The following is a 27,500-nucleotide window of genomic DNA, read 5'->3' on the forward strand; positions in this document are numbered from 1 at the left end:
GACAGTGGGAGAGTGAGAGAGAGACAGACAGAGGGAGAGGCACAGACAGAGGGAGAGATAGACAGACAGACAGCGAGAGAGAGACAGACAGAGGGAGAGATAGACAGAGGAAGAGAGACAGACAGAGGGAGAGATAGACAAACAGAGGAAGAGACAGACAGAGGGAGAGAGAGATAGACAGACAGAGGGAGAGAGTGATAGACAGACAGAGGGAGAGCTAGACAGAGGAAGAGAGACAGACAGGGAGAGAGAGACAGACAGACAGACAGAGGGAGGGAGGGAGAGAGAGAGAGAGACTGAGGGAGAGAGAGACAGACAGACAGACAGCGGGAGGACAAGATAGACAGACAGCAGGAGAGCGAGAGAGAGACAGACAGAGGGAGAGGCACAGACAGAGGGAGAGATAGACAGACAGACAGAGGGAGAGATAGACAGAGGAAGAGAGACAGACAGAGGGAGAGAGAGACAAACAGAGGAAGAGACAGACAGAGGGAGAGTGACAGACAGACAGAGGGAGATAGACAGACAGACAGAGGGAGAGAGTGATAGACAGACAGAGGGAGAGAGACAGACAGAGGGAGAGAGACAGACAGAGGGAGAGAGTGATAGACAGACAGAGGGAGAGAGACAGACAGAGGGAGATTTATATAGTAGTGAAATAAAGACTATATAATGATAAATGACGAATGATTGTCAGACGCGTGGTATTTTTGAAACGAACAGAAAGGAACTCATGGTCATGTCATGGTTCCCCTTCTGTCAGTCCTGCAGTATTGCAGCGCGCTCGGAATAAAAACCGAAGCGCATGCGTGTGCACGATCTGTTGCGCGAGCTCTTAGCGAACGCACGCTTTTCGGTCTTCATGACAGTGACTTTGTTTACATTGGACACGTGCGTTTGTTATGGTTATGTTCTGACTCCGCCCTGTTTTGTCATTGGTTGTTTTTTGAATGTGTGTTATCATTGTGTTCAGCTGTCTCGTGTCTCTGCACACATTGCGCAGTATTGAGTTGATCTCATTACTAAGCGGTTGTTCATTGTTTCTTGTCTTGATTCATGTTTATTGACTTTGTTTCTCATTTTCGATTCTAGCCTCGCCCAGTTTATGCCTTTTGTATGTCGCCTGACCTTTTGCCTGTTATTAGACCACGCTTTGGATTACCGTTTTGGATTTCTCTGCCTCCCTCTCTAATAAACATCTTTTACTGCACTTGCATCCGTCCTAACCTTCATCAAGTTTATTTCATGACAATAACTTAAGAGCAGAACCTGTATCGTGGCTTAAATCTTGTTATAGATATATTAATGTTATAGATAAACACAATTGGGAAACAAACAAACAAACAAACAAATGTATAAGTAAATAAATAAACCACTACAGCATTTTTCTGTTGGTGTGATGTATGTTACGTGATTTTTTGTTTATTTACGTGATTTTTTGTATATTTACATGACGTACGTTTATTTACTTGATTTTTTGTTTATTTGTGTGATGTTTGTTTATTTACATGATTTTTTGTTTATTTGTGTAATGCTTGTTTATTTGTGTGATGTATGTTTATTTACGTGATGTTTGTTTATTTGTGTGATGTTTGTTTATTTGTGTGATGTATGTTTATTTACGTGATGTATGTTTATTTACGTGATGTTTGTTTATTTGTGTGATGTTTGTTTATTTACGTGATGTATGTTTATTTACGTGATGTTTATTTACGTGATGTATGTTTATTTACGTGATGTTTATTTACGTGATGTTTGTTTATTTGTGTAATGCTTGTTTATTTACGTGATGTATGTTTATTTACGTGATGTTTGTTTATTTGTGTGATGTATGTTTATTTACGTGATGTATGTTTATTTACGTGATGTTTGTTTATTTGTGTGATGTTTGTTTATTTACGTGATGTATGTTTATTTACGTGATGTTTGTTTATTTGCGTGATGTTTGTTTATTTGTGTGATGTATGTTTATTTACGTGATGTTTATTTATTTGTGTGATGTATGTTTATTTACGTGATGTTTATTTACGTGATGTTTATTTACGTGATGTTTGTTTATTTGTGTGATGTATGTTTATTTACGTGATGTTTATTTACGTGATGTTTGTTTATTTGTGTGATGTATGTTTATTTACGTGATGTATGTTTATTTACGTGATGTTTGTTTATTTGTGTGATGTTTGTTTATTTACGTGATGTATGTTTATTTACGTGATGTTTGTTTATTTGCGTGATGTTTGTTTATTTGTGTGATGTTTGTTTATTTACGTGATGTTTGTTTATTTGCGTGATGTTTGTTTATTTGCGTGATGTTTGTTTATTTGTGTGATGTTTGTTTATTTGTGTGATGTATGTTTATTTACGTGATGTATGTTTATTTACGTGATGTTTGTTTATTTACGTGATGTTTGTTTATTTATGTGATGTTTGTTTATTTACGTGATGTTTATTTACGTGATGTTTGTTTATTTGTGTGATGTATGTTTATTTACGTGATGTTTATTTGCGTGATGTTTGTTTATTTGCGTGATGTTTGTTTATTTGTGTGATGTTTGTTTATTTATGTGATGTTTGTTTATTTACGTGATGTTTGTTTTTTTGTGTGATGTTTGTTTATTTACGTGATGTTTGTTTATTTGTGTGATGTATGTTTATTTACGTGATGTTTGTTTATTTGTGTGATGTTTGTTTATTTGTGTGATGTTTATTTACGTGATGTATGTTTATTTACGTGATGTTTGTTTATTTGTGTGATGTTTGTTTATTTACGTGATGTATGTTTATTTACGTGATGTTTATTTACGTGATGTATGTTTATTTACGTGATGTTTATTTACGTGATGTTTGTTTATTTGTGTAATGCTTGTTTATTTACGTGATGCATGTTTATTTACGTGATGTTTGTTTATTTGTGTGATGTATGTTTATTTACGTGATGTATGTTTATTTACGTGATGTTTGTTTATTTGTGTGATGTTTGTTTATTTACGTGATGTATGTTTATTTACGTGATGTTTGTTTATTTGCGTGATGTTTGTTTATTTGTGTGATGTATGTTTATTTACGTGATGTTTATTTATTTGTGTGATGTATGTTTATTTACGTGATGTTTATTTACGTGATGTTTATTTACGTGATGTTTGTTTATTTGTGTGATGTATGTTTATTTACGTGATGTTTATTTACGTGATGTTTGTTTATTTGTGTGATGTATGTTTATTTACGTGATGTTTATTTACGTGATGTTTGTTTATTTGTGTGATGTATGTTTATTTACGTGATGTATGTTTATTTACGTGATGTTTGTTTATTTGTGTGATGTATGTTTATTTACGTGATGTTTGTTTATTTACGTGATGTTTGTTTATTTGCGTGATGTTTGTTTATTTGCGTGATGTTTGTTTATTTGTGTGATGTTTGTTTATTTGTGTGATGTATGTTTATTTACGTGATGTATGTTTATTTACGTGATGTTTGTTTATTTACGTGATGTTTGTTTATTTATGTGATGTTTGTTTATTTACGTGATGTTTATTTACGTGATGTTTGTTTATTTGTGTGATGTATGTTTATTTACGTGATGTTTATTTGCGTGATGTTTGTTTATTTGCGTGATGTTTGTTTATTTGTGTGATGTTTGTTTATTTATGTGATGTTTGTTTATTTACGTGATGTTTGTTTTTTTGTGTGATGTTTGTTTATTTGCGTGATGTTTGTTTATTTGTGTGATGTATGTTTATTTACGTGATGTTTATTTGCGTGATGTTTGTTTATTTGCGTGATGTTTGTTTATTTGTGTGATGTTTGTTTATTTATGTGATGTTTGTTTATTTACGTGATGTTTGTTTTTTTGTGTGATGTTTGTTTATTTACGTGATGTTTGTTTATTTGTGTGATGTTTGTTTATTTACGTGATGTTTGTTTATTTGTGTGATGTTTGTTTATTTGTGTGATGTATGTTTATTTACGTGATGTTTGTTTTTTTGTGTGATGTTTGTTTATTTACGTGATGTTTGTTTATTTGTGTGATGTTTGTTTATTTACGTGATGTTTGTTTATTTGTGTGGTGTTTGTTTATTTGTGTGATGTATGTTTATTTACGTGATGTTTATTTGTGTGATGTTTGTTTATTTACGTGATGTTTATTTACGTGATGTTTATTTACGTGATGTTTGTTTATTTGTGTGATGTTTGTTTATTTGTGTGATGTTTGTTTATTTACGTGATGTTTGTTTATTTGTGTGATGTTTGTTTATTTACGTGATGTTTGTTTATTTACGTGATGTTTGTTTATTTGTGTGATGTTTGTTTATTTACGTGATGTTTGTTTATTTGCGTGATGTTTGTTTATTTGCGTGATGTATGTTTATTTACGTGATGTTTATTTACGTGATGTTTGTTTATTTACGTGATGTTTGTTTATTTGTGTGATGTTTGTTTATTTACGTGATGTTTGTTTATTTGTGTGATGTATGTTTATTTACGTGATGTTTGTTTATTTACGTGATGTTTGTTTTTTTGTGTGATGTTTGTTTATTTACGTGATGTTTGTTTATTTTTGTGGTGTTTGTTTATTTGTGTGATGTATGTTTATTTACGTGATGTTTATTTACGTGATGTTTGTTTATTTACGTGATGTTTATTTACGTGATGTATGTTTATTTACGTGATGTTTATTTGTGTGATGTTTGTTTATTTACGTGATGTTTATTTACGTGATGTTTGTTTATTTACGTGATGTTTATTTGTGTGATGTATGTTTATTTACGTGATGTTTATTTGCGTGATGTTTGTTTATTTGTGTGATGTTTATTTGTGTGATGTATGTTTATTTACGTGATGTTTATTTGTGTGATGTTTATTTGTGTGATGTATGTTTATTTACGTGATGTTTATTTGCGTGATGTTTGTTTATTTGCGTGATGTTTGTTTATTTGTGTGATGTTTGTTTATTTGTGTGTTTTCAGCTCAGTCTTTGTCGCTGCATCAGCTGGGGATTTGCTCTGCAGCTCCTCGCCGCGGTCTGAGCTTTTGTGCTGAAACCGGACTGGACCATCGTGTCCAGAACGCGGGGGGAGTCTCCATCTCTCCGGACTGTGCCATTCGTCTGTGGGACAGGGGGGTCAAAGCGCATGGACGTGAATCTAGAATGTCCAGTCAGTCCAACTCGGCTCTGACGCTCACGGACACGGAGAACGGCGGGAAAGCGGAACACGACGGCGGTGAGTGAGGCGGAACCATTATACGAATGTTGCTATGGTTACACCTTGAGCGGCGTTTCCTCACCATGACAACAAGCATAAATAACGTTTTTTCAAACTTTATATTAAAATGAATATTTTGGATTACGCAGGAAATATGTGCTATGGGTAAATGAATATAGTGTGCGGTAATTTAAAAGCAATAAAACTGTTATCTAACTCTTGTTGTCATGGTTACAATCAATATGTACCCTAGGAGTATTGCTAGGCAACCGGGAAATATGGATGGCTAGCATAATGTAGCTAATGACTAGCTAGCACGTACATCAGTGTTTGTCTCAGATGTGTTGGGTTTTACTAAAAAAGGACACTTTCTGGTAGAACCCGGTTAAAGGTTAAAGCTGTCGCCTCTCAGCCAATCAGAAACGAGCATTTTTCCAGATCATGGTATAAATCTAAATCAAATACTCAACGCGGGCCATGTGGTTATTGTGCGTGAGAACGTTTAAACCTCAGACGAGGACAAACTCTTCGTTTTACATAATTTATTTTACATTTTGTTGAAATCTGCATAAAATAAGCAGCTGGTGTGATGAAGCGCGACTCTACAGGGGCATTGTGGGATATCACACAACTCTGAAAAGGTGATAATGTTAGTTTTTAAGGAGTTTCGAGCACTCTAACACATTTCTGCTGTGTACAACTGGGCCATCACACACACATACACACACACACACACACACGCGCGCGTGTTAAGAACGACTTCTCGGGTTTGAAGTGTAAATTGGAAAAGCCTGAAGGACCGCGACACTCATCTGAAATCAGGAAATCGTCTCAGCGTCAAAAACACACACACACACGCACACACACACACACACACACACACACACACACACACACACACTCCATCTCATGAATCTCTTCCTTAATTAGATTTTTTCTGAAGGGCAGAGCGGCTTTAACGCTGCACTTTTCACTCTTTACTGATTGATTTGAGATTCTTTATGTGATTTTTGTTTTATGATCTTCCCCTAAATTACAACCCCCCCCCCCTCCCCCCCCGAACCCCCCCCCGGCCCCAACCCCCCCACCAGTTGTCCACCCCCCCAACCCCGCTCCCTCCCAACCCCCCACATCAAAACTTTTACTGTGTTTTTGTCCGATCTGCTCTGTACCTCGATGCTTTGAGGTGTAAATTTGATCAGATTTGGAAAATTCTCTCATTAAGCTGAAGATCTGTGTTTAACTGTAGCCATAATCTGATTGTGTGTGTGTGTGCGTGTGTGTGCGTGTGTGTGCGTGTGTGTGCGTGCGTGTGTGTGTGTGCGTGTGTGTGTGCGTGAAAATAAATCAAATCCTATTTGCCTATCTGGCAAAAAAACAACAAAGTAAACAACAACAAAATGAAATGTAAACAAAGAACCGTGCAGGATGGGAAAGTGTAGGATGTTTACAACTTGTACTATGCAAATGAGCATGATTATTTAAGAACAACAACAGCTAATAATAATAAGACGCAGTCATAAGTCATTTAATAGGTGTAACAAAAAGGAGATTTGGTATGGAATAAATATGGAGCATGATGAAGTAACTAGTCCTATGATAAACACGTAGAAGTTTAAACGGTGAACTGTGCGCTCGGGTCAGCGCGGCGGTTCCTGCGCGGTTTCTCCACAGCATTCCGAGCTGCAGTTTTTCAAAATGACCGGCTTCGGCCGAGACGCGTCACGTGACGTCATCGCGACTCGCCTTCGGCCGAACCTTCTCGCCATTCGCGCGCGTCGAACATGAGCACAGCTGAACGCTCACATTTAACATAAAGAAATCCCTGCGAGAGAAACTTTCACACCATTCGAGTCGTTTTCCACAAAAAAGCGGAAAAATCTCCGCAAGTTGCATCGCAAATTTACAAGAAAGGCTGCAGCACAATCCAACATTTACAACATCCACAATCCAACATTTCCGGCCGCAACAATTACAAAAAACTCCACGAAGTCCGCTAATGTAGCTATAATTATATATATATATATATGTATATGTATAATATTAATGTGATTATTGTAATAATTGTTTATTTAGAAGTCAGGACTTACACGTCTGTATCTTCGGGAACGTCGGATCTGTGTGAGGAACTGGATCTGATTTGTATTCCCGTGTGTGATTCGGGACGTTTCCGCCGTCTGATCGAATAAAACGCTGTGACAAAACTCATTACCCTGAACAAAAGTGGAGGAGATCAGCGTCTGGACTGAGAGCGACCCTGATGACCTTCGCCTTTATCCTCCTCCTCCTCCTCCTCCTCCGTCAGCGCGGGACACACGGCCGATCCCTGAAACACCGACACCCAGTCCAGCTCCGTTCACTCGGCTCGGCGACGATCAAACGCCAACGCAGCCAGCGCCTTACTCTTACCCTCACACCGAATATCCAAGTCTCAATGAAACGGAGAGAGAGAGAGTTGTGTGTAAATGTTTCGGCACCCAAACCGAACTAAAAATTGGCACCAGGTTTAGAATAACTGCGCTGATGTTCTTCCTGCTGGTGTGTTAATGATGATAAACAACGAGCAGCTGTAAAATGCCCAGCACATTCACGGCTCATTTACATACGACCACGCCCACAGAACTCCATAAAAGGCAAAGAGAACTGAAAAATGACAGAACGGTGAGTAAACAGTGAAAGAGCGCACAGTGTGTGTTAAATCTTCCGGTAATGCAGCTCGGCCACTGCGGCGCTTCAGCTCCCACAGACACACACTACCGACCCCCTACTGTTATAGGGTGCCATTACTTTTGTTCTAACGGAATGGTTCGTCGTATTTGTCTTCATGTGTAGATTTGCTGTGGAATGAAGAGAAAATGTTCAGTAAAGTGGTGTGTAGCTGAAATAAATCCACGTGCCGGTGTAATCGGTGTGTGACATCGCAGGATCGCGGTTCGCCGTAGCGAGTCTCCGAAGAGCCGCGCCAAAGATCTACGGGTAAACGATTTCAGATCCATCGTTTATTAAACATATTATATTCTCCACAAACTGTCATTTCATCGCTGTTTGATTCTCATCTGTTGTCCTGACTCGGGTCAGACGTCTCGTTAGAACAGCGATCTGTTCAATTAATTCATCAGTTCACACGCCGCAGATGGAGGCGGATCTCCTCGGCTTTGAGGATTTCCTGCTTTATCGGTCCATCTGTGAGGTTTGGTTTAGAGAACGAGAGTCAGAAGAAGCAGGATGGAGTCCAAAACCCGGCTGAAAACACACACACACACACACACACACACACACACACACACACAGAGAGGCATCATGGGTAAAATCTATTATCAGAGTCCAGCCCTGATACACACAGACGTCCAAACTATAAACAACACGAGGATTTTACTCAGAAACATTCTGAGAAACCAAAATTGAGAAGTTTGGATTCGAGGCTCTTTTAGTGCTAACATCGTCCCGTTAGCGCTGATTAACGTCGTCCCGTTAGCGCGGGTCAGCGTCGTCCCGTTAGCGCTGATTAACGTCGTCCCGTTAGCGCCGGTCAGCGTCGTCCCGTTAGCTCTGATCAACGTCGTCCCGTTAGCGCTGATTAACGTCGTCCCGTTAGCGCGGGTCAGCGTCGTCCCGTTAGCGCTGATCAACGTCGTCCCGTTAGCGCCGGTCAGCGTCGTCCCGTTAGCACTGATCAACGTCGTCCCGTTAGCACTGATCAACGTCGTCCCGTTAGCGCCGGTCAGCGTCGTCCCGTTAGCGCTGATTAACATCGTCCCGTTAGCTCCGATCAACGTCGTCCCGTTAGCGCTGATTAACGTCGTCCCGTTAGCTCCGATCAACGTCGTCCCGTTAGCGCTGATTAACGTCGTCCCGTTAGCGCTGATCAACGTCGTCCCGTTAGCTCCGGTCAACGTCGTCCCGTTAGCGCTGATTAACGTCGTCCCGTTAGCGCTGATTAACGTCGTCCCGTTAGCGCCGGTCAGCGTCGTCCCGTTAGCTCCGATCAACGTCGTCCCGTTAGCGCTGATCAACGTCGTCCCGTTAGCGCTGATCAACGTCGTCCCGTTAGCGCTGATCAACGTCGTCCCGTTAGCGCTGATTAACGTCGTCCCGTTAGCGCTGATCAACGTCGTCCCGTTAGCGCTGATTAACGTCGTCCCGTTAGCGCTGATTAACGTCGTCCCGTTAGCGCTGATTAACGTCGTCCCGTTAGCTCCGATCAACGTCGTCCCGTTAGCGCTGATTAACGTCGTCCCGTTAGCTCCGATCAACGTCGTCCCGTTAGCGCTGATCAACGTCGTCCCGTTAGCGCTGATCAACGTCGTCCCGTTAGCGCTGATCAACGTCGTCCCGTTAGCGCTGATTAACGTCGTCCCGTTAGCGCTGATCAACGTCGTCCCGTTAGCGCTGATTAACGTCGTCCCGTTAGCGCTGATCAACGTCGTCCCGTTAGCGCTGATTAACGTCGTCCCGTTAGCGCTGATTAACGTCGTCCCGTTAGCGCTGATTAACGTCGTCCCGTTAGCTCCGATCAACGTCGTCCCGTTAGCGCTGATCAACGTCGTCCCGTTAGCGCCGGTCAGCGTCGTCCCGTTAGCTCCGATCAACGTCGTCCCGTTAGCGCTGATCAGCGTCGTCCCGTTAGCTCCGATCAACGTCGTCCCGTTAGCTCCGATCAACGTCGTCCCGTTAGCGCTGATCAACGTCGTCCCGTTAGCGCCGGTCAGCGTCGTCCCGTTAGCTCCGATCAACGTCGTCCCGTTAGCGCTGATTAACGTCGTCCCGTTAGCTCCGATCAACGTCGTCCCGTTAGCGCTGATTAACGTCGTCCCGTTAGCTCCGATCAACGTCGTCCCGTTAGCGCTGATTAACGTCGTCCCGTTAGCGCTGATTAACGTCGTCCCGTTAGCGCTGATTAACGTCGTCCCGTTAGCTCCGATCAACGTCGTCCCGTTAGCGCTGATTAACGTCGTCCCGTTAGCGCTGATCAACGTCGTCCCGTTAGCGCTGATCAACGTCGTCCCGTTAGCGCTGATTAACGTCGTCCCGTTAGCGCCGGTCAGCGTCGTCCCGTTAGCTCCGATCAACGTCGTCCCGTTAGCGCTGATCAACGTCGTCCCGTTAGCTCCGTTCAACGTCGTCCCGTTAGCTCCGATCAACGTCGTCCCGTTAGCGCTGATTAACGTCGTCCCGTTAGCTCCGATCAACGTCGTCCCGTTAGCGCTGATTAACGTCGTCCCGTTAGCGCTGATTAACGTCGTCCCGTTAGCTCCGATCAACGTCGTCCCGTTAGCGCTGATCAACGTCGTCCCGTTAGCGCCGATCAACGTCGTCCCGTTAGCGCTGATCAACGTCGTCCCGTTAGCGCCGATCAGCGTCGTCCCGTTAGCGCCGGTCAGCGTCGTCCCGTTAGCTCCGATCAACGTCGTCCCGTTAGCTCCGATCAACGTCGTCCCGTTAGCGCTGATTAACGTCGTCCCGTTAGCGCTGATTAACGCCGTCCCGTTAGCGCTGATCAACGTCGTCCCGTTAGCGCCGGTCAGCGTCGTCCCGTTAGCTCCGATCAACGTCGTCCCGTTAGCGCCGATCAGCGTCGTCCCGTTAGCGCCGGTCAGCGTCGTCCCGTTAGCTCCGATCAACGTCGTCCCGTTAGCGCCGGTCAGCGTCGTCCCGTTAGCTCCGATCAACGTCGTCCCGTTAGCGCCGGTCAGCGTCGTCCCGTTAGCTCCGATCAACGTCGTCCCGTTAGCGCCGGTCAGCGTCGTCCCGTTAGCTCCGATCAACGTCGTCCCGTTAGCGCCGGTCAGCGTCGTCCCGTTAGCTCTGATCAACGTCGTCCCGTTAGCGCTGATTAACGTCGTCCCGTTAGCGCCGGTCAGCGTCGTCCCGTTAGCGCTGATCAACGTCGTCCCGTTAGCGCCGGTCAGCGTCGTCCCGTTAGCTCTGATCAACGTCGTCCCGTTAGCGCTGATCAACGTCGTCCCGTTAGCGCTGATCAACGTCGTCCCGTTAGCGCTGATTAACGTAGTCCCGTTAGCGCCGGTCAGCGTCGTCCCGTTAGCGCCGGTCAGCGTCGTCCCGTTAGCGCTGATTAACGTCGTCCCGTTAGCGCCGGTCAGCGTCGTCCCGTTAGCGCCGGTCAGCGTCGTCCCGTTAGCGCCGGTCAGCATCGTCCCGTTAGCGCTGATTAACGTAGTCCCGTTAGCGCCGGTCAGCGTCGTCCCGTTAGCGCCGGTCAGCGTCGTCCCGTTAGCGCTGATTAACGTCGTCCCGTTAGCGCCGGTCAGCGTCGTCCCGTTAGCGCTGATTAACGTCGTCCCGTTAGCGCTGATTAACGTCGTCCCGTTAGCGCTGATTAACGTCGTCCCGTTAGCGCTGATTAACGTCGTCCCGTTAGCGCTGATCAACGTCGTCCCGTTAGCGCTGATCAACGTCGTCCCGTTAGCGCTGATCAGCGTCGTCCCGTTAGCGCTGATTAGCGTCGTCCCGTTAGCGCTGATTAACGTCGTCCCGTTAGCGCTGATTAACGTCGTCCCGTTAGCGCTGATTAGCGTCGTCCCGTTAGCGCTGATTAACGTCGTCCCGTTAGCGCTGATTAACGTCGTCCCGTTAGCGCCGATTAGCGTCGTCCCGTTAGCGCCGGTCAGCGTCGTCCCGTTAGCGCCGATTAGCGTCGTCCCGTTAGCTCTGATTAACGTCGTCCCGTTAGCGCTGATCAACGTCGTCCCGTTGGCGCCGGTCAGCGTCGTCCCGTTAGCGCCGGTCAGCGTCGTCCCGTTAGCGCCGGTCAGCGTCGTCCCGTTAGCGCTGATTAACGTCGTCCCGTTAGCGCTGATCAGCGTCGTCCCGTTAGCGCTGATCAACGTCGTCCCGTTAGCTCCGATCAACGTCGTCCCGTTAGCTCTGATTAACGTCGTCCCGTTAGCGCTGATCAACGTCGTCCCGTTGGCGCCGGTCAGCGTCGTCCCGTTAGCGCCGGTCAGCGTCGTCCCGTTAGCGCCGGTCAGCGTCGTCCCGTTAGCGCTGATTAACGTCGTCCCGTTAGCGCTGATCAGCGTCGTCCCGTTAGCGCTGATCAACGTCGTCCCGTTGGCGGCGGTTAACAGCGGAGGGTTTAGCTAACTAACTGACGTTAGTTTAGTGTCACTTTGGTCCCGTGGTGAAAAAACTACAGAAAGATTGTACTTAAGTAAATATTAGCGATGGAACAAGACCATAACAGTCATTTAAACATTTAAAATCTATATATATATAATGTTAAAATGTAAATATTATATAAATGAATGATTATTTTCCCAACATAAAACTTTGATCTGAAGGAAATTTTTGTTAATAGGATTTTTTTTCATTTTTCTCCATGAAAGGAAGTTAAATTATATTTTTTTAAAAAATGATTAAATTCGGAAAAATTCAATAATAAAATTGACAGAAAAAATATCTTTAAATATATTGTTGTAATTCAAAATGGAGAAAGTTTTATTTGACTGTAAATATGTATGTATTTATTTATTTCTGTGTTTACTCACACTCCTGTTTTAGATGTAGATGTAGTAATAATGCGAATAAAGCACTACATTTCGTGTTTATATTTCAGATTATTTGTGTTATGTTTAGTGAGCGATAAAAATCTAAACTGCAGAATGATCATAAAAACCTTTCATTATTTCTTTATTTTATTTCATGTTATTATTTATTATAATTTTTACATAACAGTGAAGGTCCAAAAATCACATTTTAAACATTTATAGTATTATATTCTCATAACGATCAGTATTATTTGTAATAATATAGTAACAGTATTATTATAATAAATATTTGTTTTGTTTTGAACATTAAGTTTTGTGCAATTGTTTTTTTTTTCATTTTCTTTTTTTTAATCAGACTTGAGCTGTGATTAATTCTTAAAGGTAAAATATCACAGTACATTATCGTTAAAATAAACAATTTTTAGAAAAACAAAAAAATCCACAATATTTATTTATTTCATTAATTGTTGATGTTTTCTGCTCATTAAAATGTACATAATTCAGTAAAGTGATAACTGGAAAAACTGGTGTATTATATGTATCCGCTCTCTCCCTGAAATGAAATATTAGTAAATAAATATCAGTCAACATTTCACTTTTATTCTGTTTTCATTTTTATTTCACCTTCATATGAAACATTTCGCAGTGTAATGCGGTGTGTTTTGCTCCGACTGATTCATCTGAGGGTGAGGATTAGCTTGCTTTGTGTGTGTGTGTGTGTGTGTGTGTGTGTGTGTGTGTGTGTGTGTGTGTGTCCTGATGATGCATCGATCTCACCGGTGAGGATGAGGTGGAAAGGTCAGAGGTCATGTCCTGTGTGTTGGTCACTCTGATGGATTTTTGAGGTCACGCGTCGTCGGTCTCGTCCCCGTTCCCCGTCCTGTCAGCGTCGCCCCGAGCCGAATTAATAACGAGGAACGAGGGAATAAAATCTCACGCTAAAGCCTGGAGTGAGCACCAGGCAGAACTCCGACACACCAGGGAGAACACGTTGACTCGGACCGTCTGATTGGCTGAATTAGTAAACGTATTTTTTGCACGTGTGTGTTGTATTGTTAGATAAAATACATCACGCTGAGTGATAATCACATAATCATTCAATATCATTTAATTACTACACCAATGTTAACTGCCAGCAGCCAATCAGAGGAGGCCTATGGGCAGAGAGGGTTGTGATTGGATAAATAAGATTATTATTTACCACACAGAAAATGTAAACAAATATTTAAAAAATTCTAAACATCAGGATTGAAGGCTATGACATTATGTACTGCACTGCTGAATCCTGCGTTCTGATTGGTCAGAAGGTGGTGATTAATTCTCTAGAACAGCGGCGCGGGCAGTAGCGCAGGTTTATATTAACGCACTCGTTCTCATACGATATCGTTTCTATAGCAACAGATCATTCACAGGGACGTGTACAGTGCACGCTCCACTGATAATAAACAGATTAATCATTGATGTTGAAGTTTTCTGTCATTTATGTAGCGCGTGTGGAAGGAGTCTCCAGTGTCAGCGCTGTGTAACAGTCAGAGGTGAAGCTGAAACTTTACATTTTCAACATCTTCATCACAGAGTTTACACTTCACTACTGTTTCACTCTAACACTCTCAACAAGAGAGAATAGAGAGAGAGAATAGAGAGAGAATAGAGAGAGAGAATAGAGAGAGAGAACAAAGAGAGAGAGAATAGAGAGAGAATAGAGAGAGAATAGAGAGAGAGAATAGAGAGAGAATAGAGAGAGAGAACAAAGAGAGAGAGAATAGAGAGAGAGAATAAAGAGAGAGAATAGAGAGAGAATAAAGAGAGAGAGACTAAAGAGAGAATAGAGAGAGAATAAAGAGAGAATAAAGAGAGAGAATAGAGAGAGAGAACAGAGAGAGAATAAAGAGAGAATAGAGAGAGAGAATAAAGAGAGAGAACAGAGAGAGAGAGAATAGAGAGAGAGAATAAAGAGAGAATAGAGAGAGAATAGAGAGAGAATAGAGAGGGATGGTGGGGGAGCGAGTGTTTATAGCTGCTGTAGTGTAAGTGAGAACGGGAACTCACTTGTTCATTATTAAATGTAATTATTGAATAAATAAACGTTGTTCTGTGGTATGAGGGGAATAAAACACTTGCTCAGCTACACACACATGCTGTTAAAGGAAAAGAATCTGCTTCTAACATGCTAAATGTCCTTCAGGCACAGTGAGTAAGAATGATGAAAGTGTTAGTCATGCTAATCTTCCATGCTAACCGCATTAGCAAACACGCGGATAAAAAGACGGATTATTTATTTTGACACTGAAGCTTTCTGACTGAAAAAATTCTGTCTCTGTTTTCTTTCAGACAGAGAAGATAAAAATAGACTTAAAAAATCTGTCATCTGGGACTTTATTAAATCTCCTTTCTGGGCGATTTTTTTCCTCCCGGTATAATTGGACTCTAGGTATTAGATATTTACTGTAGCATCGCGCGTGCCATCACTCCCGTCGCGCATAAAGCACACACTCTCCCGGCGTCTGGGCCGCGCTCTCTCCTCCCGCCGTGACCAGGAAGAGGGAAAAAATGAGGAAATCACCAGGTAATGATTCAGACTCGGCGGAGATCGATTCTGAATAACTTACCGTCACCGTCGGGGTTCAGGAGTGCGAGAGCGCCATCGGGATCTGTTTTTCTTTCATTAAAGTTTCCCTCAGATGATCCTTATTATTCGCAGATGTGTTGTTTAGCAGCGAGGCTCTGTGAGAAATCTCAGTGTGGAACACAGATCCAGCTCATTTCCTTCTTCTTCAAACGCTAACACATGGACATGCTTTTAACATCACCTGATATTTACTGCTCTGGGATCCGTGTAGGGAGGATTCACCTTCTGGTGTGCTAAATAGTGCACCACCACAGGGGCATTAGCAACATGCGTTTAGCATCCATAACAACACCTTTTCCAGCTTTGTTTACATTAATAATGTTTACATTACACTTCCCACACTAAATAATACTAACTAGCTCATCAAAATACTACTCTATTTACATTTAGCTTTTATTCAAACAGCGTATTGTCGTTGGCTTTCTAACTCCCTAAGCTAACTAATTAGCTAGCTAGCATCCACAAAGAAGCTTTCCCAGTAGTGGTTACGTCCCAAACGATCAAATAACATGTTTACATTACACTTTATACACTAAACCAGACTAAAAATTCCTTCAGAACAGTGCACATGTTTTTTTTAATATGCTATTTATTTAGCTAGTTAGCTAGTTCTGATGCTAATGATTTTCCTCAAAAGCTAACACAGGGATGTTCTTTTCTTTTAACATCAAAGTCCCGGTACTTTCTGCCCTGTGTGCCGTACATTCACCTTCTAGTGTACTAAACAGTGCAGATACTTTTTAGACAGTTAACTACACTGTATTTAGCGTTCTAGCCTTTTAAGCTAACTAGTTAGGTGGCTAGCTACATGTTTAGCATCCATAAAGAATCTTTTTTCCCCCTCTGTTATGGCTTTGTCTAAAATGATAAAATAATATATTTCTGTAACACTTTATACACTGAACCATACTAACTAGTCAATCAGAATAGTGACCTCACTAAACAGGCTTGCTTTTTCGAATGCAAAGTTGTGTGTAGTTAGCACGCTAGCTAGGAATTAGCATCGACAGGAAAGCTTTCCCGGTTGTGGTTAAATCACAAAACCATAAAATAACATTTATATTATACACTAAACGATATACAGCACTCTACAGAGGTCTTCAGAATAGTGCACTAATATAGGAGGAGAGTTTTCAGCATGCTAACTGTACAGGTAGCTAGCTGGATCCACGGAGATGCTGGCTGATTTTGGCTACGTCCCAAATCAGTGTGTAATCTGTTAAATAGGATCGAACTGTCCGTGGAGTGTGTGATCTTGGACAGTAGAGTTAAACTCGTAGAGGCAGGAGTGTAATTATTTCCTAATCAGCGCAGTTTAAAAAGTCGTGATGATATCGTAAACCAGCTCGGTCCTGAACCAGTCTCTGGTTTGCTAATGGATTATAAAGTGTGATATTACTCCCAGAATGAAATAAAAGCTCGCAGTTGGACATTTTTTTTAAGGTTAATTAGTCTTTTCTTCCGGCTCATTTTTCACAGATAAAGCATCGGGAGAGGACACCTACTGTCTCTCGTGGGTGTCTTTAAAGACCGCGGCTGAATAATGGAACTGTCAGAGACGACTTTCTCAAAGGGCAGAGGAGAAAATGTCAGACCTTTTTATATTATTTTTTTTGGCCAAAACTTTATAAACGGAGCTGAAATACGACAGGAACGATGTGTTAATCATCTGATCCAGTGTAGCGGATTCCAGCTAATCACTACATACCTTAAAAGTGCTCTATAAAGTCTGAAGGTAAAATGTCCGCTTCAGTCGATTGCTGTGGGAAGTTTGTGTATTTGATTTAAAGCTGTGATGCTAATGCGCTAATGTTGCTAACAGGTAGTGGAAACTCATGGCATCCGGTTTAGCGTCACATCTCCTCATTCGGCTGTAAAGAGAAAAGTTACAGCGAGAAAAACAATCACAGCGTCTACATGAAGCCGAACCACTCAGTTCTTCCTCAGTATCAGACTCGGACAAGGGGCGTGGCCTAACATTTGAAGGCGGAGACCGAAAGCAGTTTAAAACGCAGAACAATAAAATATAGACCAGGTGTGGTCGGAGAAGCGATGCTTCCGGGGGTTTTAGGGAAGTTATTGAGTTCCTAGCAGAGTTATTGGTACATTTTGTGGTCATGTGACCTACTAATGATCAGCAGAAGACTAATCCCGTCTGAGTAGGGCTGCAGGTTTTGGAGGCGAGTGTGTGAGGGTTTCTTTAGCGAGTGTGTGAGGGTTTGGACCAAACAGGTACTCGGACATCTCGGCTAACAGACTACATTTGGAGTTAGAGGACGGTGTAAATATTTTATTTTTATTTTCCTGACTGCGTAGAGAGAGGGTATAACTCCGGGTAATCTGTGCAGTACGGGGAGATAAAAGTGAAACATACGATATGAGAGTGGAGATGTAGGCAAAGTGAGAAATGGTTTGTCCGACTCAGCACTAAAACTCCGGCTCTGCATTACGAGGCGAGATAAAACCACGCTCGGGCCGGGCGGAAATATTTTACCGGCGGATTCGGGAGCCACGTCTAAGACTTAATTCATTTCTACATTATTCACGGAGACGTCACGCCACAACAGCGTGAAGGAAAATGGAGAAAAGCCGAGCGAGGCTGTTAGTATGAATTATGGTTTTGCAGTGACGGCAGAAATACACCATTACTGGCCAGAGGACTGCAGGTGAACCACCGCCGCATCCAAAAACCTCCACACACCACAGAGAAACGTTCTCGTTCCATCAGACCTGAGACCTGGGGATCTCTCTGTAGACGGAACCTGTGCTGAGAACGAACATCTGGATTAAAATTCTATTCGATTAGAGAGAGAGCTTGACAGAGAGAGAGAGAAAGAGACAAACAGAGAAAGAGAGAGAGTACGTATTATTTTCCTCTTACTATAGAGAGCGTGTGAGATTTGGGAATGTCGCCCTCTCTGGTACAAAACCGTCACTGCGGTCTACACTCCAGTATTAAAAGCGTTTCTTCACGTGGCGTGTTGCTGCATCGTTGCTGTTTACGTGCGAATTAAACTAACATACATCCAACATCATCACAGGTCTATACACCTCAGCACCAACGTTACAAACATTTCATAATTAGCGTATTTTTATAAATAAAACACTTTAAAATATTTTAAAGTCCTAACAAGACGTTCGATATGCGGTCGCCTCTAAACACGCCTGCAACCCGCTTTAAATATACGACTTAACTCCGAACTAGAAACATCTCAAACGCTTCTTACATATAACCTTTACATTTTTAGGTCACGCCCCCTGATGCTGCACATTTTAATCGTTTAAATCTGCTCTCTTTAGATTTTATAGCAATAAACAGTAAAATATCCATATTAATCAAATCAATATGTTCTTCCTGCGTAATAATCAGCGTGAACAGTTCTCATGCAAACACAGACACTAACGGTTCTCCTCTAACATACACGCCCCCAAGTGTTTTATTTCATTTATACCACAGCAACCTGACACCTTTTATTTATTAAGAATGACACATCAGACTTTTTATCCTTTAATAGTTACATTTCATGTTTGTGAAACAAACCTAAACGGATATCTGCCAGCTTCGCGCCTGTTTTCTAGCCGGATCGTTCGTTTACACACGTTTGGAACCTGAACAGTTGTTTATTTTAGCATCGTTTACCCCAAACGCGGTGTTTTCCTCCTGCTCCATCACTTCCTGTCGTTCTCCGGGCTTTACACCTCAGACAGGAGGAAACAGTTTAGGCGTTAAAGCTCAGGAGCTTCGAGCGCAGATGTACAAACTTTCACTGAACGCTAGCTGCGTTAATGATGCTCCTCTGAGACGCTAAATATTTTCTCCTTGTAATAGTGTGTGATGAAGCGGGAGGATAAAACGCGCGGCGTGAACGTCGGCTCCTGACAGGCGCCAACCCGACGCTGTCAAACTCTCAGCGTGAACAGATGCTTTTTAATTCATAGCTTCGTAAAGCGCCGCTTTCGTCTTAATGACGGCTGGAAAAGGTAAGAAGTGAAGAGTTAAATATTAAAATATGAAATATTCAGCGACGCTCCACTTTCACCTCTGAGAGACACGAACACGTCGAATAACTTCATACGTTTAAATACTTCTCTCACAGACACGTCAGTGAGATGATCTGAAGCCTGAGATGAACAAAGTGTTAGTGTTTTAGCACACGCCTGCTGAATCCTGGACTCTGATTGGTCAGAAATGATCCTATAAAATCAGAAGGTTGGCGCGTGTGTGTGTGTGTGTGTGTGTGTGTGAGGGTTTAAGCAGGAAAAGAAAAGCAGAAAAGTGTATTAATGAGCGATGATGTTTTGCGTGCGCTGATCTCCTGACGCTGTCGATCTCTTAATCCGTGTTGAGATGCTGGATTTAAACTTTTAATACTTTAAACCCGGCGTCACAGAACAGTGCGAGACGACTCATCCGGAGACGTGCGCTGGCGTTCAGCCTGAGGTGTTTAAGTCTGTTATTGTAATGATCAGCCACGATCGTGCTATCGAACACACATCGATCAGGGAAACGTCAGGACGCTGAGAGTGCGTGTGTGTGCGTGTGTGTGTGTGTGTGTGTGTGTGTGTGTGTGTGTGTGTGTGTGTGTGTGTGTGTGTGTGTGTGTGCATACTGAGCAGATTGAAAGTGTGTGTAAATTCACCCCAGCGACTGAACCTGCTACTTAAAAAACAAACTTTTATTAATATGGACGGCATTTCCTGTTTAGATTAGACGCCGTGGATGGGACGTCGGACTGATGATCAGAAGGTCATGAGGTCAAATCCCAGCAAGGCCCTTATCCCTCAACTGCTCAGCCATATAGATGAGATAAATGCACGTGGCTCTGGATAACGGCGTCTGCTCTTAATGCCGTAAATATCGTGTGATTTTAACAGATATGGCGCTGCACAGTGAAAGCATTGAGAGTACTCAGCGGCGCAGACGCTCGTTCCGACTCGAGTATAATCATGAGGGATGCTCCGATACTAACAGATCCCATATCAGATGCTGCTGCGTGACTCTGACGTCATCACCGTGCAGGAGCCCAGGTGACTGTGGTGCGGTTCGCTGTGATACTCTTCTCCAGGATTGATTCCAGCTGTGATTGGATGTGTTCCACGAGTAGGATTCAGGGTCGTCATGATACCATGAACATATTTTACGATACTGTTCCAGCAGACGTATCACGATACTGAGTGATACTGTGTTCATTCGGAATTCTACACAAAACAAAATAAACCACATGTAGACGCTCGTTTACCGGCGAACACGGCTAATTATAGTGTTTAAACACAGCGGTTAGCGTAGCGTTAACTCGTTTACTAGCGAACACGGCTAATTTTAGTGTTTAAACACAGCGGTTAGCGTAGCGTTAACTCGTTTACCGGCGAACACGGCTAATTTTAGTGTTTAAACACAGCGGTTAGCGTAGCGTTAACTCGTTTACCGGCGAACACGGCTAATTTTAGCGTTTAAACACAGCGGTTAGCGTAGCGTTAACTCGTTTACCGGCGAACACGGCTAATTTTAGCGTTTAAACACAGCGGTTAGCGTAGCGTTAACTCGTTTACTAGCGAACACGGCTAATTTTAGCGTTTAAACACAGCGGTTAGCGTAGCGTTAACTCGTTTACCGGCGAACACGGCTAATTTTAGTGTTTAAACACAGCGGTTAGCGTAGCGTTAACTCGTTTACCGGCGAACACGGCTAATTTTAGTGTTTAAACACAGCGGTTAGCGAAGCGTTAACTCGTTTACCGGCGAACACGGCTAATTTTAGTGTTTAAACACAGCGGTTAGCGTAGCGTTAACTCGTTTACCGGCGAACACGGCTAATTTTAGTGTTTAAACACAGCGGTTAGCGTAGCGTTAACTCGTTTACCGGCCAACACGGCTAATTTTAGTGTTTAAACACAGCGGGTAGCGTTAACTCGTTTACCGGCGAACACGGCTAATTTTAGCGTTTAAACACAGCGGTTAGCGTAGCGTTAACTCGTTTACCGGAGAACACGGCTAATTTTAGCGTTTAAACACAGCGGTTAGCGTAGCGTTAACTCGTTTACCGGCGAACACGGCTAATTTTAGTGTTTAAACACAGCGGTTAGCGTAGCGTTAACTCGTTTACTAGCGAACACGGCTAATTTTAGCGTTTAAACACAGCGGTTAGCGTAGCGTTAACTCGTTTACCGGCGAACACGGCTAATTTTAGCGTTTAAACACAGCGGTTAGCGTAGCGTTAACTCGTTTACCGGCGAACACGGCTAATTTTAGTGTTTAAACACAGCGGTTAGCGTAGCGTTAACTCTTTAACCGGCGAACACGGCTAATTTTAGTGTTTAAACACAGCGGTTAGCGTAGCGTTAACTCGTTTACTAGCGAACACGGCTAATTTTAGTGTTTAAACACATCTTTAAAGATTAAGGTAAAGAACTGAAGTTAAATGGAGTGTCACTAACCTTTGTGTACTCTGTCGTTTTAGGTAAAATAGTATTAAGTGCCGCACGTACGGCGTTACTGACGGTACTATGGTATAAATAATATATGAAACCCCGGCTGTACTCAGGACGCGCTCTACTACACACACCGCATCATCTTCAGCGTAAACCCTCAGCAGGAGGAGTTCATCTCTAGCGTCACGACAGCAACCAACACAAGCCATGTGAAATGAACGGAACTCTCTGTAGCGCCTCGTTTCTCCGTCTCGCTATTGATTTTGTCCAGTACCAAAATACATGTACAATTAAACAGCAATTAGTTTTAAGAGATCGATATTTGTTCGTTTTTTCATCTCGTGTACTTCATCGTTGTTTCATCTAACATCCAATCTGGAGGAGAGGATTGGCCGAATTGGTTTTCCGCACGCAACAAAAGAGAAATAAATAAACAGTTTGTGCAGTAAAATGAAAAATTCGCCGTCGTCGTTGAGTCCCGTGTCGGACTGGAAATTGGAAAGCACTTGACTGCATCACGACGCTTATTTGGGAAAATAACAGAGCTGGAAGCGTACGTCAGAGTGGCCTGGACTTCCTGTTCCTGATCCGCACAGTTACCATGGAGACCGTAGCAGGCACCGGTTGGTCAGAATCAGTCAGGACGTCCTGAACTTCATGACGGTGAAATTAGCGTGGGAATGAGAATGATCGGTCGTAACTCATTTCGTTCTTTTAAAAGATCTAGGGCTACTGAAGGACATCAGGTTTGAAACGAAACCTGTTTTTATTTCTTTTTTAAGCCTCCGGTCTTTTAATTTAAATTCATCTTTACTTTGTTATAATGTGGCGTGGGGATCTTTGGTTGCTTGGCAACAGACTCGAGTCATTATTGACTCGAGCGGATTTTAAAACTTAAGTCAGATGTAGTAAGATTAAATTCAATTCTTAGATTTTAATTCTAAATTAATTGATTTATTTCTAAGTAAATAGTTTTATTTTGTGGATAATGTAGCAACAGATCATGTGAATGTCGGCCATTTCTTATTGTTAAATCTTATTCTCATGGTGCATTATGGGTAATATGCATTATACGATCTCTCAGTCACAAATAATAATAATAATAATAATAATAATAATAATAATAATCAGGAGCTTCTCCATGATCTGGCTTTCAGTATCTACATGATCAGTACCCTGGATCCCGGAGAAGTTCAGGAGTCCCTCAGGGTTCAGAACTCCACTTCATGCTCACTCTGGTTCATCTCATGGCTCTCTGTGTCGCTGCTTCGCCTACGACACACTTCACGTGTGCTTCTTTCCTTCATCGACCTCACACGTTTCTCAGAAGGTCTCGGACTGTATTTCTGACATCACTTCCTGAATAAAGAGATCTGAATCTGGTCCAGAACTGCAGGTGTAGAGTTCTCCTTCACATGTCCCGTTGTGGATGACGGTAAATGGTAGACTTAACTTCTCTGATCGGTGATGTGACGATCCTGCTGGTTTCTTCTTCACCACATCAGAAGAACACGACCTTTCTTCACTACAGAACCTGCTCAAGCTCGTAAGCTCCTGAAGATCTCTCGTGTACACTCTGATGGGTTTCAGCATCACGCAGTGGTTTCGTTTACAGTAAAAGTTGCACCTAATTATTAGCCTAGGTTTAATCTTGTAGCTCGACAACATAGAGGCTACGATAGATCTTATGTTCTACTGATGTAGAGATCTGAGCATGTTCCTGAAGATCTCACAGCTTCAGTGGTGGATTAAAGCTCCTCCCTTTAATGTGTAAATGACCCATAAACACATGAACACACGCACGCAGTAAATGAAAATGCTGTTTGGATCGGAAAGCTTGTCTGATTTTTCTCCTCGTGTTTGCGCTGCCGTTTTTGGAAGCAAGGCCTCGTGGGAACCGTGAGCCGCCCCCTGCGGTGAGCCTTTAGATGGCGCTCTGCGGGGAGCTCTCGCTGTGTAGCGTCGCTTTCAAACACTCGCCATAATCCAGATTAAACACAGACAGCTGCTGAGATCAGACACGGACGTGTGTACGCTCCGGCGTTAACGCATCACGACAAGTCGCATAATCACGCTTTTGAAAATCAGTCCATTGATAAACGCTGCATTCATGGTGTTTAATCCCCCGCTGCAGCTCGCACCATGAACACCAGCGCCGAGAGTTCAAGGAGAAAAGCCGCTTCCTTTTACAGCGCTGATGATCAAAATAACGGCAGATTTACACGCGCAGACCGAGAACGGAGAGAAGGAAAAACAACAAGGACTCCAACAACAGACACGTCTGATTTGGTTCCGCACGAATGGCGTTCTCACCACGCCAAGACTTTTTCCTCTCCTAGAGTCCGAAATAAAGTTCCTTTAAGGGTTCTACAGAGCGCTCAGTTGGGTTTGTGAACCCTTTGGAATGAACGGAATATCTGCATAAAGTATTCCTAAATGAGGATCTACCTGGAACCCTTTCTGTTAGGTAAACACTGCAGCAGGGTTCTGCTCACATCTGTAGTGGTTCCTCCAGAGGAAGAACTGAAGGAGCCTGCCTTTTAGAAAGGTTCTTCTCGGGTTAGTAAAGGGTTCACTGTGAGAAGAGAGAAAAGAAGAGAGAGCGTTTATAAGCACTGCTGTAGGATTACTCTGTGGAAGGGTTTGTGGTTCTCCTGGAAGAACGTATTCCCCAGAGAACATCTGTACATGTCAGCGGGTGAAGTATCACCACTCTCAAAACTAAATACTGAAAAATTCTAAATATGTAACATTGCGCTCGTTCTAATCTAATACGCTGTCGTTTCCATAGCAACGGCTCGACCACCGGGACGTGATGTCGATACGCTGTCGTTTCCATAGCAACGGCTCGACCACCGGGACGTATCGTCGATACGCTGTCGTTTCCATAGCAACGGCTCGTCCACAGGGACGTGATGTCGATACGCTGTCGTTTCCATAGCAACGGCTCGACCACCGGGACGTATCGTCGATACGCTGTCGTTTCCATAGCAACGGCTCGTCCACAGGGACGTGATGTCGATACGCTGTCGTTTCCATAGCAACGGCTCGACCACCGGGACGTATCGTCGATGCGGTGACGTTTTCAGTAAGGAGAAATGTCTTTATTTACAGTAACATCTGTGTAAGGAGTCTCCAGTGTCAGCGCTTCATGAATGTTAAATGTAAGTGTGGTGTGAGCTAAACAGCACGGCGTGACGCTCTGTAATGAACAAAAGATTGTAAGTGTGGTATAAGAGGAGTTAAACACTCGGGACATCAGGAAGCGAGCGCGTCTGGTCTGACGGACCGCGTGCGGAGTGAAAGGGGACGATGTGGATGTGTTATTTCATTAATGTACAGATTAATAATGGCGTGTTATTGTACGGACTCGTTAACGCACGCGCTCGTTAATGCGCTTTCTCTCTTAATGTACAGAATCTCGTTATGTTTGAACTCCCACTGTAAGGTCATCTGAAAACTAATGACTCTTCAAAGCAGAAAGGACAAAAACGCTCTCTTAAGCAGCTTCAGATGTGTGTGTGTGTGTGTGTGTGTGTGTGCGTGTGTGTGTGTCGTACCACTCAGACCTGTGTGATGTTGTGATTGTTTCCCGAGGCTAAATGAGTTGAAGCTGATATCTTTCTCTCTCACTGTCATTTTCCCCCCATTTCAGATGATGGAGACTGAGCCGTGTGTGTGTGTGTGTGTGTGTGTGTGTGTGTGTGTGTGTGTGTGAGATATACTGGTGAGTAATAGGTGAGTGTGTATTCTGTATTCTAACTGGGTTCTTTTTCATGTGCTTATTTCCTCAGTGAGCTTTTCAGATTGGTCCACAGACACACACATAGACTCACACACACACACACACACACACACACACACACACACACACACACACACACACACACACAATTTAGAATATGCTGAGGGTTTATAAAGTAAGCTTGCGGTATATCGAGTACGCTTATTACTTATAAAACAGAAGCTGAATTTGATACCTGATATGCTAATTAGCTTGTTTAATGAAAAATTAGCCATTTTTTCTGATTAAAATTGGAGCAGGTGTTTGAGTATGATGTCATGTGACCTTGATGAAAGCAGCGATTTCAGCCAATAGGAACACACGGTTTATTGGCGTTTCATTTCACCGTGCTTAGCGTTATCGCCTTAATTTAATTAAATGTGAGTTTTATGTTCTCGAACGAGGAGGAAAAATGAATTATACTCCGTTCGTAACTTCTCATACGAGAGAGGGAAAAAACCATCAGTGTGATTTTCTTTCTAAATAACCGCCACCTAATCCACTTAATGTCCAATAAACGTCGAGCAAACAGGAATGAATTCCCGCCGTGGTGAATAAACTCATCACACAGACGCCATAAATCGATACGCACACGGCCACGGGGTTTTAATTAGCTGCCTCTGTGTGTGCATTAGCGCCAAGGCTAACGCTGCAGACGTGGAGTGTGTGTGAGTGTGTGATGGGCCGAGTGTGTGTGTGTGTGTGTGAGTGAGATGGGAGGAGTGTGTGAGTGTGTGTGTGTGTGTGTGATGGGCCGAGTGTGTGAGTGTGTGTGTGTGTGTGTGTGTGAGTGAGATGGGCAGAGTGCGTGAGTGTGTGTGAGTGTGTGTGTGTGTGTGATTAGGTGGAGTGTGTGTGTGTGTGTGTGTGTGTGTGTGTGTGTGATTAGGTGGAGTGTGTGTGTGTGTGTGTGTGTGTGTGTGTGTGTGTGTGTGTGTGATTAGGTGGAGTGTGTAAGTGTGTGTAAGTGTGTGACTCGTGAAAAATCCACAGTGTTTGGAGTGTGACACATTCAGGTCATCACTGTGCTCATCTCCAGTACACACCGTCTCCAGTAGTATATAACACCCCTGCTTTGTGCGTGTGTGCGTGTGTGAGTGTGAGTGTATGTATGTATGTGTGCGTGTGTGTGTGTGTGTGTACGTATGTGTGCGTGTGTCTGTGTGTATGTATGTGTGTGCGTGTGTGTATGTATGTGTGCGTGTGTGTGTGTGTGTACGTATGTGTGCGTGTGTGTGTATGTGTGTGTGTGTGTGTATGTGTGTGCGTGTGTGTGTGTGCATGTGTGTGTGTGTGTGTATGTATGTGTGTATGTGTGTGTGTGTGTGTGTGTGTGTGTGTGTGTGTGTAGTCTAGCCTACAGGTCGGACAGAACACAGATACGTCCCATATTCTGAAACATTTATAATATTGAAATGTGTTATAACGTTATTACATCACACTGATGCTGGATGCTGGACTCTGATTGGTCGGTTGGTGCAGCAGTAGCGCAGCTGCACATCGCAGGTTTATATTAACGCGCTCGTTCTAATACTTTATCGTTTCTATAGCAACAGAGATTTCCTAGCAATAAACAAAATCTGTGGTTTTTAAAGTTTGCTGTAAGGAGATGTTTGTGTCACGTTTAGGGAAGGAGTCTCCAGTGTCAGCGCTTATTAGAGCGTTGGAGAACCGTTAAAGGTTCTCTGTAGAACCCTGTATTAGTGTTTCCCTCAGCGTCCACAGCACATCTACATCAAACCATTTGTGAGAAGAAAGCACTCTTTATAGGATTTCTATACAGAACCATTAGGGGTTCTCCTAGAGTCCGAAATAAAGTTCCTTTAAGGGTTCTACAGAGCGCTCAGTTGGGTTTGTGAACCCTTTGGAATGAACGGAATATCTGCATAAAGTATTCCTAAATGAGGATCTACCTGGAACCCTTTCTGTTAGGTAAACACTGCAGCA

The 27,500-nt window shown here is 43.1% G+C and overlaps 1 protein-coding gene across 3 annotated transcripts in view; it reads left to right on the forward strand.

Moving 5' to 3' along the window:
- The window catches only part of si:dkey-237h12.3 (teneurin-3), a 143,000-nt gene that overhangs the window by 33,130 nt on the left and 82,370 nt on the right, over positions 1 to 27,500 (forward strand). For all 3 annotated transcript variants that reach the window (XM_053682186.1, XM_053682187.1, XM_053682188.1), the window contains one exon: positions 4,968 to 5,222. In XM_053682186.1, coding sequence (XP_053538161.1) covers positions 4,968 to 5,222 — 255 coding nt within the window. The remainder of the gene's footprint in view (positions 1 to 4,967; positions 5,223 to 27,500) is intronic.

Source organism: Ictalurus punctatus, chromosome 8, assembly GCF_001660625.3.
Source record: "Ictalurus punctatus breed USDA103 chromosome 8, Coco_2.0, whole genome shotgun sequence".
In the NCBI taxonomy this organism is placed as follows: Eukaryota; Metazoa; Chordata; class Actinopteri; order Siluriformes; family Ictaluridae; genus Ictalurus; species Ictalurus punctatus.